Raw genomic sequence first — 17,049 nt, forward strand, 5'->3', positions numbered from 1 at the left:
TTTTTTTTTTTTTTTTTTATTTTTAAAAATTTTTTTTTTAAATTTTTTTTTCATAATACGATGTTTACTAAACATTTTTCTAATTTTTATTCATGGAAAATAAATTAAATTTTAAAATTTGAAATTTTCTTTTAAAATGATCAGAGCTGTAACGGCTCTTTTTTGAGAATGTATTTAAAACAAACAATTCAATTATTCAAATATGCAAATACCATTATTTGAATACCAACCTCTCCCCGTCTATCTCTCTGCTCTCTCTTCCTCTCTGTCTGGATACCAATACACCATTTTAAAGGTAAGATCAATCAATTTCCCCTCCCCGATCATTATTTTGTTTCCTTCTTTCTTATAAAATTTTCAGGCACTTTCTATTGCACACAATTGCTTTTTTACTTTAATTTGTTCAGTTGTTATATAAAACACAACGAAAGATTTATGCGGTTGAAACGCCCAATTTCTCAGAAAACATTGTTTTGGTTAACCTGAAGATTGTGGTGCCCGCTTATCGTTCGTCGTCCCAGTCACTTCGCATTGATCATTTCTGAGATTTTGAGAAGAAATTGCCTGGAGACACGGCCGTATTCTTTGTCAGGATTATCAAGATCATATGTGGTCAGAGCTATGAGGAAGAAATTTTTGGATAATTCGAAATCTAACTCTTCATTTCTCGGTAATGGATTTAATGTGTTTTCTTTTTGCATTCTTGAATGTGAATTTTTCTTCTTTGTGATTTATATGGCTTTAAAATTTTAAATTTTCATCTCTTTTGTATAATAAACTTGAAATTTTGCTGTCACTTTTCTGTCATTTTTTTTTTACAATCCCAAAACAGACTTTGGTATTTTTTTTCCCCTGTATTTCCAGGATTATATACAGTGATATAAATATTGCAATCATTAATTGATCACTGAATGTATCTTGAGTAAACAAGAGTTCCCATTTTTGTTTTTGATATCAAGTTTGAATTTTATTTTTTTTAATTGAGGAAGGTTAAGGATTTACAAGAATGCTTTATGTTAACAACTAATCTTCTATTAAATCCAGTTCCATCTAGGAAAACTTCCTTTTGCTCAATCAGCAGTTGGACGAAATACAAAATATATTGTCGTAGGAAAAGATTTATGCTGGTTAATGATGCACTACTGCCATTATTAAATGTATAAAAGAAATATTAACTTCAAATATTTTTACTCAGCAGATGCCTTAACCCTTATGGTTATCTTACATAAGAATTGTAATGAATTTAAGATTTTCTTTACTGCTGAAGAAAATGGCTTTATAGCTTACCTAGAAATATTTTAGTCTTTACTTCAGATTAGTGACATACCTAGGAACGTTATAGTTTATCACCTTCAGTGTCATGACTATTGACGTTGAAATTGAATGAGTGCAGGTTCTGAACATGCATTTGTTGGATTTTGAAGTTGTCTTGATCCTTCTATGACACCATGAGAGAGGATATTGACTCAGGTTTAGTTTGCTCTGTTCTGTGTGGATTTGCATTGCTATGAGGCAGCAGTGCTATAACATATTTTTGACAAAGGATCAAGATGTTCTACGTGGTAAGTTTGACAATTATGTTATTTTGTTGATTTAATATCTCACCTAGGAATTAAAACAATGTATCCTTTTGATAATCCATTTATTGAGCAGATGATTTTGAACTAGCTAAAATGTTGAAGCCAAATGACTTGTCTTCAACAGTATGTGTTAATTCAAATACTTGCATTTTGCTATTCATTTCTAATGTATGGACGGAAAAAAATGCCACCGGATTCCTTGTGCTTCATTCTTTGAGTTAAGAACTATAGCTAAAACCTAAAATATGAATTTTGGTCATCAACCATACTTGAGGTCTGGAACATTGAGAAGAAGTAGGAAATATGAATGAAATGTATGAAACTTTGAAATACTTGCACAGTAACTCTTCTTTAGGAGCCAATATTTTTGTGTTTGATGTCCCCAAGTTATTGAAACTCCTAATTACATGTGCCCTGAACTTTGGATACTCCTTGTGGTTTCAAATCAGATATTTGGTGTCTTGGTAGTTTTTCAAATTAATCTATGCTAAGCCATAATGATTTGTGAAAGTGAAGAGTTGTATTTGGCTATTTCAGAAACAGATAGAGAATTTTGAAGAGTTTATGAATTGTTTGGGCTATGGACAAATGTTTGAGGTTTTGGTACAGAATACAGCTTTGTGAATGAAAAGGTATTTTTCTTTTGATCCTTGTATTTTGAGGAACTAATAAATTGTTTAAACTCTTTGGATTTCATCTCTACAATTGCCACTTGCTAAGTGCTTAGATTTAGTTTATTATTGGATTCTATGTGCCTGCACTTCTTCAGATGTCATAGGGTAGGTATATGTATATTTCTGTGGTTTATATCTTTCAATCTTTCATAGCTAAATGCATGTGTACTTTTATATGTGACGTATGTGTGCTTGTACAGTGTATAGATTATTTGTGATATTGATTGAATGTGTTCACTTATGCTTGGTAATTATTTGTCTTCCAAATTGAATTTAGAGATAATACCGTTAATCTTTCACTGAGTGCAACAATCTACTCTCCATGTATACTTAATGCCAATCTGTTCAAGATGTGGTGCATATGCTAGTTTCATTAAAGCACATGCTTTAGCAAACCCGTAAAGATGCTACTCAAGTAGTCACAAATTTGCAGTCTCGGCACACTTCTGTATGCCTTTATTATAGTGTTGTGAGGCTATTTAGTAAGTAGTCTCATATTTGTAAGGTTAAGCTTATAATCTCAGAAAGTGTCTTTGTTGTGTTCCCTTTAAACTGTGCCAAGCTAAGGTTGATAATTTGCAGAAATTCAATGCATCATTGTGAACTCCTACTGCCTACTTTCTGGTAGTTGATGCTTAGTACTCCTATTAGACCTTGCTGGAAAAGCTAACTTACCACAGACTAAAGGAATGCGATAGGGATACTACTGTACATTCAGTACTTGAGAATTGGAATTTTAGCTCTCTCAAGACTGGACTATAGCAGTCTTGTACTTGGTGATATCTGAATGAAATTGAACCAAAAAAGTATGCTAAATGATACAAAAGAGCATAATGCTGTAATGGGTTTTGCCTTAGGTAACAAATAATGTATCCAATGAAGTTTCAATGTGCAAAATATTAAAATCCAATTCATTGGTTGGTTGGTCACAAGAAAAGTGATAGTTTGATATTAACAAATAATATACTAGCGAAGTTTCAAGTTGGTAGGACACAAGAAAGAACTTCATCCTTTGATTGTTGACAAGTAAATCACTTAAATTTTAGGGAGTCTAAGCTCTTGGTAAGGATGATATACCAAGTGATATGGTTCAAAAGTTTCAAAATGATCGCCTCTCATTTTAAAGTTTCAAAAATAGTTATAATGCACGAGCCAAACAATGCTATTCCTTCAACACTAACTTTGTATTGATGGACATGTCCTTTTATGGTATATGAGGTCCTTTAATGGTAATGAAACTTGTCCGCAACTTAGCATAGGAAAAAAAAAAAATTTGTGATATAGTTTAGTAAATAAATGAATTAAAGAATTTTAGAGTTTTATTCTTTACTAGAGGAAATTTTAGTTTGGAATACTTAGTAAAGATCTGGAATGCATTTATATCTTCTATATATAGAAATCAATATAGGTATTAGAACCAGAAATGGTATAGTTTGGCAAGTATTTTCCATTGTGAAGACTGAAGACAAAAGTACTTCAATTCAAATGCTATTAGTTTACATGTTCCAGGATTATATAACAATGAATTAGTGATATAAATATTACCATCATTAATTGATCACTGAATGTATCTTGAGTAAACAAGAGTTCCCATTATTGTTTTTAATATCATGTTTGATTTTTTTTTTTAATTGAAAAAGGTTAAGCATTTCTTCAAGAATGCTTTTTATGTTAACAACTAATCTTCTATTAAATTCGGTTCCGTCTAGGAAAACTTCCTTCCTTCTGCCCAATCAGCAGTTGGAATTATTGTCATAGGAAAAGATTTATGCCGTTTAATGATGCCTTGTCATTATTAAATGTATAAAACAAATATTAACTTCAAATGTTTTTACTCAATAGTATGTGTTAATTCAAATACTTGCTTTTTGCTATCCATTTCTAATGTATGGATGGAAGAAAATGTTTTTACTCAATAGTGTGTGTTAATTCAAATACTTGCTTTTTGCTATCCATTTCTAATGTATGGATGGAAGAAAATGCCACCGGATTTAATTATAGGCTCCTTGTGCATCATTCCTTTTGAGTTCAGAACAATAGCTAAAACTTTAAATATGAAATTTGGTCATAAGGCACACTTGAGGTCTGGAACATTTGAGGAAAAGTAGGAAATATAAATGAAATGTGTGAAACTTTGAAATACTTGCAGAGTAAGCCTTCTATAGGAACCAGTATTTTTGTTGTTTTTGTACCCAAGTTATTGAAACTCCCAATTACATGGGCCCTGAACTTCGGATACTCGTTGTTTCAAATCAGATATTTGGTTTCATGGTAGCTTTTCAAATTAATCTATGCTAAGTCATATGATTTGAATGAAAAGGTATAGCAGTCTTGTAGTTGGTGATATCTGAATGAAATTGAACCGAAAAATATGGTAAGTGATATAGAAGAGCATAATTCTGTAATGGTTTTTTCCTTGTTGATTTATTATTGCCCTTACTGGCTGGTACTAGCATTGCATATGTGATATTAGTAGTATTAGATCTTGTCATCTTGAAATAGGTGCATCCGAATGTAATGAAACTTGTCAGCAACTTAGCATAGGAAAAAAAAATTAATTTGTGATATAATTTAGTAAATAAATGAACTAAAGAATTTTAGAGTTTTATTCTTTACTATAGGAAATTTTATTTAATTTTTCAGAACAATTTATTCTGGTACTTCTCAATTACTCCATTCTTGCGACAGAGGTAAATGGTCTGAATAATATTTTTTTTTCTTCTAGAAATTTGTAGCTAAAATTTCAAACTAGGGTGCCGTTATAATAATAATAATAATAATAATAAATTAAGTATTTTATGTGGTGCAAACTATTTAGGCTGACTAAGTACTAGTCTTTGGTCAGCATTAGGTAATTGGTTACCTACATTGATGGGACGTAGGACTATAATAGACTCCAAGTCCTCTCACTACATAGTTCACGATATACACCATCTAAAGTACCGAGTGAAGTTAGAGAAACATCTCTGGATTACGGTGATTCCACAGTAGTTCGAGGAGCTTCTACTCAGCATACTTCGGAGACAAGCAATCAAGACTTAGAACTATAGCTGGAGGTTAGTAGATCCTTTTATTGAATACCACATATTAACTGTAAAATGTGGTTTATGTGCTTACAGGGGCGGAGCCAGGATTTGTTGGCCCGGGGGGCCAACAATTGCAATGTATTTCATTTTCCTTAGCAGTAAAAGCATAGTGCTCTAAGAGATGATTATTTTCCTTAGCAGTAAAAGCATAGTGCTCTAAGAGATGATTTTTTTCCTTAGCAGTAAAAGCATAGTGCTCTAAGAGATGATTTAACTACCATTTAACTACAATATTTAGACCTAAGAGATGATTTAACTACCATTTAACTACAATATTTAGACTTTTTCCGATATTTAACTACCATTTAACTACAATATTTAGACTTTTTCCGATAGTGGGAATGGATGAATCCATCTCCAATAATTCAATAAAGAATAATTTATTAGAAAAAATCCAAGGCTTTAAAAATTAAAAAAAGAAATAAAAAATTATCTACCAAGGCTTTAAAAATTAAAAAAAGAAATAAAAAATTATCTATAGACTTTTTAAAAATTAAAAAAAGAAATAAAAAATTATCTATAGACTTGGAGCTTGAAAATTGAAGAGAAATTACCTGCACTATAGACTTGGAGCTTGAAAATTGAAGAGAAATTACCTGCATTATAGGCCCGGCAATCAACAGGCTTAATTGGTCAAAGCTGGCAAATTATTGTGTGGTCCACATAGCTGTGTGAACCATGAATATAAAGTACATTTTTATTATACTAAAGTAATTATTTTTGTACTGAAGGAACATTATTTCATAGTATATATGAAATAATGTACCTTCAGTACAAAAATAATGTACTCTAAAATAATGTACTTTATGCACAAAAATATTGTACTTTTATTTTAATTAAAATGTACATTATATTCATAATTCACATAGATGTGTGGACCATGGTCCATGCAATAATGATTGCTAGATGGGGCAGGGGCCAAAAAGCCATTATAATATATGTTTTTTACAAAATTTACTTCTGGATGGGTAGAGGGGGGCAAAAAAAAAAATTATAATAGTAATAAAAACAAAACAAAAAAAAATTTGGGGGGGGGGGGCCAAGGCCCCCTGTAATCACCATGTGCCTCCGCCCCTGTGTGCTTATAGTATGAACAAGGAATTTGTTTCTGCTTCTTCTTATTTATATTTGCATACTGAATTGATACACTTCTATTTATAGGAAAGGAAGATAATAAACAAAGCAAATATCCATCCCACGCATATGCCTCTGTCATGCAATAATACACACTCACACAGAATAATACCCACTAAGTTTAATGATGCTGGCAACACACACCCACTTGCTCATCACATTCACTACTTGATTTAAATAATAATACTATTATTATTATTATAGCAACTATCAACCGCAGAAGCAGAATACATTACAACAACAAATTGTGCTACTCAAGCAATTTGGCTTAGGAAAATTTAGGAGTTTTTGAAACAAAAGCAGGAAGCTCCTACAATAATTTTTTGTGACAACAAGTCTGCCATTTCATTGTCCAAGAATCCTGTTTTTCATGGTTGCAGCAAACACATTGATATCAGGTATCACAAAATTAAGGAGTTGGTTGCTGAAAAAAATCCAAGTTGCAGATATTTTTACAAAGTCGTTAAAAACGGAGACGTTTCTCAAATTGAAGATGGAAATTGGGATGACCAATATATCCAACTTAGCTTAAGGGAGGCAATGTTAATTGTCTCTTTTCTTTGAATATGTGGTGAGTACTCCTTAGATACAGGAAAGTTACGATTAAATTCAAGGGGAAGGCTCTATTGACAATAGTTTGTATACTAAGGGGAGTCAAGATTGCAGAAGGAAGCTAGTGAATGATAATTTGGGAAAGAGAGATTTCAGGTCTAATTCTACAACAAGAAAATTTGGTGCTACAAGTGCAAGGAGTTTGGGTACATGAAAATAGATTATCCAATGTTGAAGAAGCAACAGGAAGCTGCGAACATGGTACATGCTTATGACTCAAATTATAGTAAAGATAATGTTCTATGCTTGGATTCTGAACTTAGGATTCTCTTATCGTATTACACCTAACAGGGCCTATAGACCAAGTACTTTCGGTTCTGTTTTTCTAGATCATGATAAATGTCATAATATTGTAGGTTGTTAATAAAATGATTATTACAAAAAGATTTTACGAAGATACTTTTTACTCTATATTGTTAAAAGTTTTATGGAATAAAGTTGTGATTTTACTTATTTTGATAATCGTTAATGACTGACATAAAGTCTGCCTAACCTATACGCTGTTGACTAACATGCAAAACCCTAAACGGTAAATCAATCAGAGAGTTTAACAGAATAAGAATTAAGTGTGAAATTAAATGTAAATGACAAAATGTAAACTGACACAGATATTGGTTACCCAGTTCGATACAATGTGTATCTACATCTAGGAGATGACCATCAGTGCGTCCAATCCACTATCTCCAACACCAATTGTACATAAGGTAAGAGATGATACAATTTCACCCATGTGCTTCCCACAAGGTAAGTACCCAATTGTACAAGGCTTTAGCAGATTGTCAAACTCGGAGATCCGTGCAACAAAAGTCCTAAGAAATCCCTTTCTTGGAGAACCGCTCTGTCGCTGTCCAATTCGCTAACTCACTCTACACTACACCACAACTGCATGGTCTTCATGTCCACAGATTAAGCATCAGTGAATATCTTCTCAAGTTCTTCTCCTTAAATCACCAGAACTCATGTCTTAAGAAGATGAGTTGATCAGAGTAAGACTTTGTAAATCTAAGGTTGAGATAGTTTGTGATTGAAGTCAGAATGGCTTCGATCAATCTACACAATTCTTGAATCAACTTCCTTTATATAGACTCTGATTTATCTAGGTAGGCACGAAAATCTTAGTTTGAATTCGAATATCCATGTAGAAGATTACCGTTATACCCTTTAAGGTGTCTAAAGAGTAGTGACTTTCTTGTAATGCCACCTCTTAACTTGTAACTGCTTTGCCAGATCAACGTAGATAAGTCGGTGAAGTCCAACGGATACATTTTGGACGCTCTAGCGTAGAATATGATATACCAGATCTTCGCTTTTAACACTGGCAGACTCTGAACAAAAACCTATCTAATTTACCATAATAATTCAGCTAATTACAAGTTTGGGGTTTATACTTAAAGACAAGATACAATTTCATTGCAAGGAGCAGTTTACTAAAAAACACATAGAAAGTCCTTATTTAAAAGGACTAACAGTTTAGTACCAAGATATACGAAAATACAGACCATTAGACCATAAACTATGCACAAACAAACATTTTAGTGCAAGGTCTGTAAACAAGTAACTTAGCAAAAAATTAAAATTTCATTGTTACTCCCTAAGTCCAGACTACTCCCCCTTTTTCGCTAAATAATCATCAAAGCAAACTTCAAACCACAGGAGTAAATTCTCTACTCTCGGTTGTGGGAGTATCTGTCTCAGCTTTAGAGAGACTCAGGCGTAATAGAACAGCAACTAGCTCAGTGCGAGCAATTTCGAGCTGGTGATTTATAAGACGGTTCACTATCTTGAGCTCAGCTACTTTGACTTTTAGTACTTTGGACTGCCTTAAATCTCTTACATAGGGAGTGAGTGCTTCATCATCTAAGTCTGTTATCGGAGTGTTTTCTACTGGATTACCGTTATACCCTCTGAGCTGTCCAAAGCGTAGGGACTTTCTTGTAATGTCACCTCTTGACTCGTAACTGCTTTGCCAGATCAACGTAGATAAGTTGGTGAAGTCCAACTGATACATTCTGGACGATTTGGAATAGAATCTGATCGACTAGATTTTCACTTTTAACACTGACAAACTATGAACTAAAACTTATCTAATAATTTGCCATAATAATTCAGGCATTTACAAGTTTGGGGTTTAGACTTAAAACACTAAGAAAAGCAGTTGTTTACCATTTTGTTTAGTCTATGTATAAGTAGTTAGAGCCTGGACTAGAGTATGTAAAAGCAGGAAATAGTTCACTTCTCAGACTTGAAGACTGAACCACCTCGAAGATTCTTCAATGAATAGTTTAAGACAATTATAGCCATAGAGTAATTTATGGAGGTCATTTGTATAAAGGTTATATTATTCTTCCTCAAGGGAATCGAGAAATTTACAGAGAAAAGCTGATATACTCAGAGATTAATTCAAGCTAAATTGTGGACTTGATTAATTTCGTTGGAGCAGATTAGAAATCATATCAAGTCAATCATATATCAACCTTTAATTATTATGGGAGGAAAAACCAGCTAATCTGGCAAAGTCATAATGAGATGAAGGAAAAACCAATATTGGTCAAGTCATGATTAAATTCAATGAGACCTCTACAACCTTGCTCGCTCATAATCAGCGTAGGCAGAATGCAAGGGAGGGCTCTATTGGTGACAATTTTTGTATGTTAAGGAGAGTCAAGATTGTGGAAGGAAGCTAGTGAAGGATAATTCTGGGAAGGGAGACTCTAGGTCTATGTCTAGAAGAAGCAAGAAAATTCGGTTCTACACACTTTGTGAAGCTTTCTCTCATTTGAATAAGCACATATATATGTGAATGCGTGTGCTTAGAAATTAATATCATTCGTTCATTGCAAAATAGTAGATGTATGAAATCTATACTTATAAAAATGTAGTGAAATATTTATAAGAGTTAATACCATAAAATGTCTTCTAACTATTAGGCTAGTACTGCCTCACATTTGTTTTTATATTATCAAATGAAATTGTAGTTGTATTAAAATGAAATTGTTGTTGTGTTGAAAGGAAACTGCAGTGTATATAAAATAAAACTGAATAACAGTTTTACATATTTGAGTGTATATTGTCCAATGAAACTGTAGTTTTATTGAAATGATATTGTAGTTTTGTTGAAAGGAAACCGCAGTGTATTATAAAAGAAACTGTAGTTGTGTTGAAAGGAAACTGAATAACAGTTTCACATATTTGTGTGTATAATGTTGAATGAAACTGTAGTTATATCGAAAAGAAACTGTAGTTGTGTTGAAAGAAAATTGCAGTGTATATGAAATGAAACTGAATATATTATACACACAGAGCTAACGGCGCGAAACGGATGCCATTTCAGCCATTTCTTTTCATTAATCAAAACGATATCGTTTTGATACATGGACTACCATGCATTCGTGGTCCACAATAAAATTTGCGGGGGTTGGAGATTCAACCTTTTAGGAAGAAATAATATACAAAAAAATTTGCGTGGGGTTAAAGATTCAACCTTTTGAGAAGAAATAATGTACATCTATCATTTTAGTCAAAATATACATGAATAGTTCAAGAAGGTTGTATACCCATAGCTTTTAAATTAGGAAGCGTAAACATACATTTTTTTTTGGATAAATACACATGATTTATTCATTCAAATTTTTACTTATTCAAATAAATGTCGCCATTTAAAAAAAATAAAGTTTAGATGGACGAAGGAGATTGTGTTTGAGATTTGTAGAAAAAATTTAATTTATATATTTGCATATCTTACTCAAACTTAACTTTTTATATATTATATGGCACAATAATTAGTTTTAATTACCCATATGGGTATATTAATAGCCAAGAATTAATTTTTAATAGCACACAACTTTTACTCTAAATAATTAATATTAAAACTCAAATAATAATAATAATAATAATAATAATAATAATTATTATTATTATTATTATTATTATTATTATTATTATTTCATACGAATACTCGTAAAAAATATTTTGTGTTTTTTTTTTTACAAAAATAATTATATAAACTATAGATTATTGTGTCTTTTAATTTTTAAATGAGTTATGCTGTTTTCCCCACTAGGTGGAGTTGGGAGGGGAACAAATTATGGCATTTTTATAACTTAATCACAACAATATATAAGCATACAATTACCTCTCAAGATTAAACTATTCTTACATAAATAAGGTATTATATATGCTAATAAATACACTCATTTACATAATACAATGAATAATATTATTTACAAGCTAAGAGTAAATTACAAATAACTCCTTAAAACATTCGGACTAAATATCTAGCAAATAATGAGAGAATTTGTTTTTCTCCAACACTTCCATGATTTTTTGGTCATATATGAGTCATTCATCAGAAATTTTAAAGTAATGTAACAATTATTATACCAGGACTATGGTTCATATTGCAACCCTAATACAAAAGTTATGTACTTGATAATTGCTGACACATAATATGATAGCTACCTGTACAAAAACTTTCAACTACACGTACAAAATGTGTTAACTACATGTACAAAATTTAAACGTTATTTTTTGACCATGGTCTATAATGCATGGTATAGTTTGCCGTAATGTAATGTGTCTTCTCTGGAGTTCAATCATCCATTCACTGAAATTCAATGCATCCATGATAGAGAAAAATTAAAATTCAATCACTCATATATGTTGCCGTGAACATAATGAGAAAACCAATCTTCTCATTAGGTCTTATCAATCATAAATTGACTTCCTAATATTTTGTCTTCAGTATTATTAACTCTTAAACTTTCACCAGAATAATTGTTTGAAACGTGCAAAAATGCTTTATAAGATTCCTATGCTTTCTTTTTTTCGATCTGCATAGGCAAAAGAATCTGTTTGTTAATCTTGAATCAATAATAAACTATCCAAATTAAACCAAATTGTTAGTCTGTTTTACTTCTATTTCTATACAAATATTAAGAGTATAATAATTATTTATATATTTGCTTAATTGAAAATGATTCAAAATTAAAGTAAATTAATAAGAGTGTTGTATATGTGTGTGCTAGTGCATAACAATTCATAAGAGTACGTATTGTATGTATATTTCTATGTATTGAAATAAAATACCTAGTAGTGGGTTGCAAGCAGTGATTATATATATATGTCTTTGACTTTCGCAGCTAAACTGGGTTGTTCCTTTAGCTGATTTTGGGACCTGAAATTAAACGTCACGTTAAAAGATTAACCACAATAAATCAGTGATTATTATGTGCTTTAGTAATAATATAAATAAATAAGTCTAAACAGCTAAGTAGAAAATAATTTCAACAAATGAAGAATATATCTTAGCATACTTGATTCCCATTATATTATAAGAAGGTGGGCAAAATGTGTTGCATAAGCAAGAACATAACACTTCTTGCAATCCAGTAGTTTGTAATAGGTAATGTTGAATGTTGTAGCGCAGAGTTATACTATGGTTGCTAGTTGCGATCAACAATACATTTGATGAGATGTACGTAAGATTGATTTGATGTGCCAATCCTTTCACGCTAAATTCTCCATGGATGATGGCTAAAGAAGCAAGCATTGTTGTAAGCTTGGCTTCCCATGAAAAGGTCGATAGCGTGCTTAATAGATAGATTGCTGTTGAGTGTAGACCTTCGTTGCTCAAACATTTCAATACTATCTAAAAATGAAATTGATCAAAACAAAGTGACAAAAAAGATCATGTCAGCTTCATTTTACATAAACTTGTGAAAGTAGAACTAGAGAGTCCTCCAACTAAATACTATGACTGAGCTGTTGTTGGGCGGTAGCCGCTAAGGGCCAAATCCAACACCATGGGCGGAGGTTGGTAAAGTACCAAGTCCAGCACCCTAGCTCTCCAATATGTGTAGCGATATAAGGAAATAAAGTTACGTTTTCGCTACTAGCTATAGCTTTTGGCGTATTGGTAAGCGTTTGATCCTAGCATGCTATACTAATTAATTAAATACACGTACATAATACCTTCCCCACCCCGACCAGACACATATATAATGAGTAGGTTAACTAACCTTTTTGAAGATGAAAATATAACCTGCAATACAATGTATAAAATTGGCATTGAAATCTCTGCTATCAAGGCTGAGTGCTTCCACCCAAGCATTCTCCATTTTAACACTCTCATCAATGTGTATAGTTGGTAGCTGCCTCTGAAGTTTTGAGAACATCATTGCTAGTTTGTGAATTGTGACAGAAAGGGTGTTTAAGTTGTACATTGTACAAGTACGAGGATGCCTATAATCCATTTCCTTTATATAGCATATCAAATTGAATAAAGAAGGAATAAATTCCTTGCTTCATGAATATCTAAAGTTGTATATTAATTTGCCTGCTGCTTTGTAGTCATCTCCTTTATATAAAGTATGAAGTTGAATATATAAATTAGGAATTGAAGGAATATATAGCTTCCTTGCTTCAAACGGAAGTTTTAACACTGGATTAAATGCAGACAGGACTTCACGTGTAGTCGGTGTGTATTGCACCATTAGGTATGCATAAATGGGTTGATTTTTTTTATTTGCGTGGCCCTGTGCCAGTAAATAAGTGAGACCCTATCAAAGTATAAATAAATTGCGAATTGAAGAAAAATTGCAAAGAGAAAAATGCAAAAAACTTAATTTTGGGTCAATATAATCACAAAAACATATACTATATATAACTATTGGGCTAAGGCTAAATTAGGGGCCCCAAAATTTTGGGCCCTTGTGCTATTGCCCATCTTGCACGTCCTAAAATTCGACCCTGCATAAATGCATTACACGGTGTTCAAAAATGCACTAGAATGATATGCGGCACAAATGAACCACACATCAAAAAATGCACCACACCTAATAGTGCGTTTTCGAACACCTTGTGGTGCATTTATGTGTAATTAATGGTGAGTGTCCACACGGCCGCTGGGAATGTCCTGTCCGCGAGAGAACCTGACCCTATATATATATATGTGTCTGTGTGTGGAGGGGGGGGGGGTGGTGGGGAAATCAACATTTCGGTCCCTCAATTGTACGTTTCTCAAATGTTAATGTAGTTCATACTTTTCAATTTCAACCAATTTGATCCTCGAATTATTTAAAATTTCGTCAATTAAATCTTTCCGGGACCAAATTGTTGAAATTTTTAAAATGTAAAAATTACCGTTTTGTGGTAATTGTATTGTATGTTAACCAAATAGTTTCATATAATTGGTACGCATAATACCAATGGACCACATGGTGGAATGGTTGGAGTATGATTTTGGTACCTTACGGCCACAAAATCAACTCTTGCCATTTCTTGCATGATTTACAAGCTACTAAATAGGATTGGTGTTTACTCAGTACACAAAATTAGTTAGTGGCTACGAGTTTTCCTCATCCCATAAAAAAAAATAATACAATACAATTCATTTTCAAATACACATGAAACAAAAAGGTTGAAATATAAATTAAATAAACATATTAAATTTCATATTTAAAATTCTTAATTTTTCTATTTATGTTTTAATATTTAAAGCATTGCAATTTATTAAAGAAAAAAAATGACTTGTACTTAGTTTTACCTAGACGAAGTGAATCTTTAAAATACACATGTGGACTGTCAACTCATAGTCCTATCTTGTTAGTACTTTTTTTTTTTTTTTTTTTTTTTTAAATAACGGTTCAGATAATAAGCAATGCTTCATGGTTTACCAAAATAAAAAATCTTAACCGTAATTAACCGTAATATTCTCATACAGCTACGATTTATGATTAATTTGCACAATGCATGATTCAGTTTAGAATCTTTAATTTGGTTAAACCAAACCATGGCCACCCCTAAATTGTGGGGAGTGAATCATAAGATTGTCTACAGCATCCAGTGCAATGAAGAAAAAGTAAAAGAAGAAACAAAACCAAGTTACTTAACGAAATAATTGGGAAATTAAAGTAATTGGATGCCTTTTCTTCATACTTCAAATTTACTCAAAGTATAACCAATAATAATAATAAATAAATAAATAAATAAAAAGTATTATTAGTTAAACAAAAGATAGAACACGCTAGTTCATGCTCTTTTTGTGTTTTCTTCTATCTTGTTTTTAGAACATTCCAATTATCAATATGCAATTGCATGTAGTAGTGATTCTTTTATATAGGAGGTCATGAAATTGAGTCTTAGTAGAGTCAATATTGATTCTTCGTGTCTGTTGAGAAAGTATATATATATGCAGCATTATATTCTCTTGGGAAAATTATAATTTTTACCCTCCATAATATGTCAATTATCAATGTCACCCCTGAATTATTAGTGGTGTAAATGTTGCCCCTCAATTTTCAAAAACGATACATATATTACTCCTCCCATAATGAAGGAGGGGCAATAGTTACACAACGGAAGGGGAAATATATGTACCGTTTTTAAAAATTGAGGAACAATGTTTACACCACTAATAATTCAGGGGTGACATTGATAATTGACATATTATGGAGGGGTATAAATTACAATTTTCCCTATTCTCTTTTGTAAAGGAAATCATGTCATTTTGTGTTTTGGTCTCTCCTGAGGTCGTTATTTGATATATGCTGAATCATTTTTCGTTAGAAAATGGGGAAATGATTTTGAAGTCATTTTTGGATTTTTTTGTTTTTCATATTTTGGTATTTAAAGAAAATAAAGTTAAAAGAAAAATATGTTTTCTGATCAACAGAAAAAATGTCTAATTTGGAGAAAAATGTCTTCTAGATTTTTAGAGTCGTTATAGCGTGGACCACGGTCCCTAATACATTGTGGACCGTGGTAACTGATACTACATGTTATCTCAAAAGATAGTGTCTTACATTTGTTTTTATATTATCGAATGAAACTGTAGTCGAAATGTTAACTGTAGTTGTGTTGAAATGTAACTGCAGTGTATATGAACTGATACTGAATAACAATTTCACATTTGTGTTTTATATTATCGAATGAAACTGTAGGTATATCGAAATGTAACTGTAGTTGTGTTGAAATGTAACTGCAGTGTATATGAACTGATACTGAATAACAGTTTCACATTTGTGTTTTTATATTATCGAATGAAACTGTAGTTATATCGAAATATAACTGCAGTTGTCTTGAAATGTAACTGCAGTGTATATGAACTGAAAGTGAATGACGCGGAACGGAGATGGTTTCATCTGTCTGTTTTTATTAATTAAAAAGACGTCGTTTTGATGCGCGGTCCACGATATAATTTGTGAGATTTTTAGTTGAAAAACGTTTTATGGATTCTTTATTTTCTCGTCTCTCTCTCTTTTCCATCATCATTTAGTTCATGCTAGTCTCCAAATTATTATTACAACCACCATTACACCACCATATTATTCTTGTTTGGGAAAAGAAATCAGTTTTAAATTATATATATCTACTAATGCTCCTTGACATTGCATTAGTACAAAACAGCTAATCCGATCCGCGACTGTTGTAAAGGGATTTTTGCAACAGTTGTACAATAGTCGCGGATACTAGGGTCGCGGAAAGCCTTGGACTTTTAAATAGTCGCAGATTATATATATAGTTTTTATTCTTTACTGAAGAATGTATAATTTTGAGTTCTTAGTGAAGAACGGTCGTGGATTATTATTATTTTTCTATTTGTAACTTTCCGTGATCGTTCTTTGGGAAGAACGGTCGCGGAAACTTTTTGTTATTAATATTATTCACGACTTTTTTTTAAAAAAATAATTTATTTATTTTAAAATTCCTAATTTTTTTAAAATTCCTGTACAACTCAAAATTCATATCAATGCCTGCTATACTAATAACTATCAACACACTATATATCAACACAATATAATTTATCTAAAAACACAATATTATTAACACAAATACTATCAACAACATGCAATACAAATTAACTAACAACACATTATTATCAACACACTTTCAACAAAATAATATCAATACAATACTTTATATCAATCCATTACATTCAACACAATAATAAGTTATCAACACAAA

At 31.7% G+C, this 17,049-nt stretch overlaps 1 protein-coding gene and 1 long non-coding RNA gene across 6 annotated transcripts; one reads left to right on the forward strand and one right to left on the reverse strand.

Annotated features, from left to right (window-relative positions):
• The first annotated feature begins 226 nt into the window (after positions 1-226).
• LOC116017885 lies at positions 227-7,470 on the forward strand. 3 transcript variants are annotated; one of them, XR_004097986.1, is made up of 6 exons: positions 227-295; positions 463-670; positions 1,394-1,562; positions 2,118-2,212; positions 5,089-5,310; positions 6,855-7,470. It is a non-coding gene; the product is annotated as an uncharacterized LOC116017885 (long non-coding RNA). The 3 variants fall into 3 exon arrangements; XR_004097985.1 differs by having other exon boundaries at positions 5,100-5,310; XR_004097987.1 differs by lacking the exon at positions 5,089-5,310.
• Positions 7,471-11,325: 3,855 nt separating this feature from the next.
• On the reverse strand, positions 11,326-13,299 carry LOC116017219. 3 transcript variants are annotated; one of them, XM_031257758.1, is made up of 4 exons: positions 13,104-13,299; positions 12,399-12,733; positions 12,172-12,259; positions 11,326-11,689 (listed from the first exon to the last, which is right to left on the reverse strand). In XM_031257758.1, the coding sequence occupies exons 1-3, from the start codon at positions 13,260-13,262 to the stop codon at positions 12,196-12,198; spliced, it is 558 nt and encodes a 185-aa protein (XP_031113618.1). In that variant the 5' UTR covers positions 13,263-13,299; the 3' UTR covers positions 11,326-11,689; positions 12,172-12,195. The 3 variants fall into 3 exon arrangements, with proteins under 3 accessions (XP_031113618.1, XP_031113617.1, XP_031113619.1); XM_031257757.1 differs by lacking the exon at positions 11,326-11,689 and adding an exon at positions 11,816-11,915; XM_031257759.1 differs by lacking the exons at positions 11,326-11,689; positions 12,399-12,733 and adding an exon at positions 11,816-11,915.
• Positions 13,300-17,049: the final 3,750 nt, after the last annotated feature.

Source organism: Ipomoea triloba, chromosome 4, assembly GCF_003576645.1.
Source record: "Ipomoea triloba cultivar NCNSP0323 chromosome 4, ASM357664v1".
Classification (NCBI taxonomy): Eukaryota; Viridiplantae; Streptophyta; class Magnoliopsida; order Solanales; family Convolvulaceae; genus Ipomoea; species Ipomoea triloba.

What these genes read in the sequence shown, in the direction of transcription:
- LOC116017219 (XM_031257758.1), bottom strand. Translation starts at nt 13,262, where the DNA reads ATGATGTTCTCAAAACTTCAGAGGCAGCTACCAACTATACACATTGAT. An exon ending in ATATTTTCATCTTCAAAAAG is followed by an intron (nt 12,734 to 13,103) that starts GTTAGTTAACCT and finishes TTTCATTTTTAG; the next exon opens with ATAGTATTGAAATGTTTGAG. An exon ending in TATAATATAATGGGAATCAA is followed by an intron (nt 12,260 to 12,398) that starts GTATGCTAAGAT and finishes GTTTAATTTCAG; the next exon opens with GTCCCAAAATCAGCTAAAGG.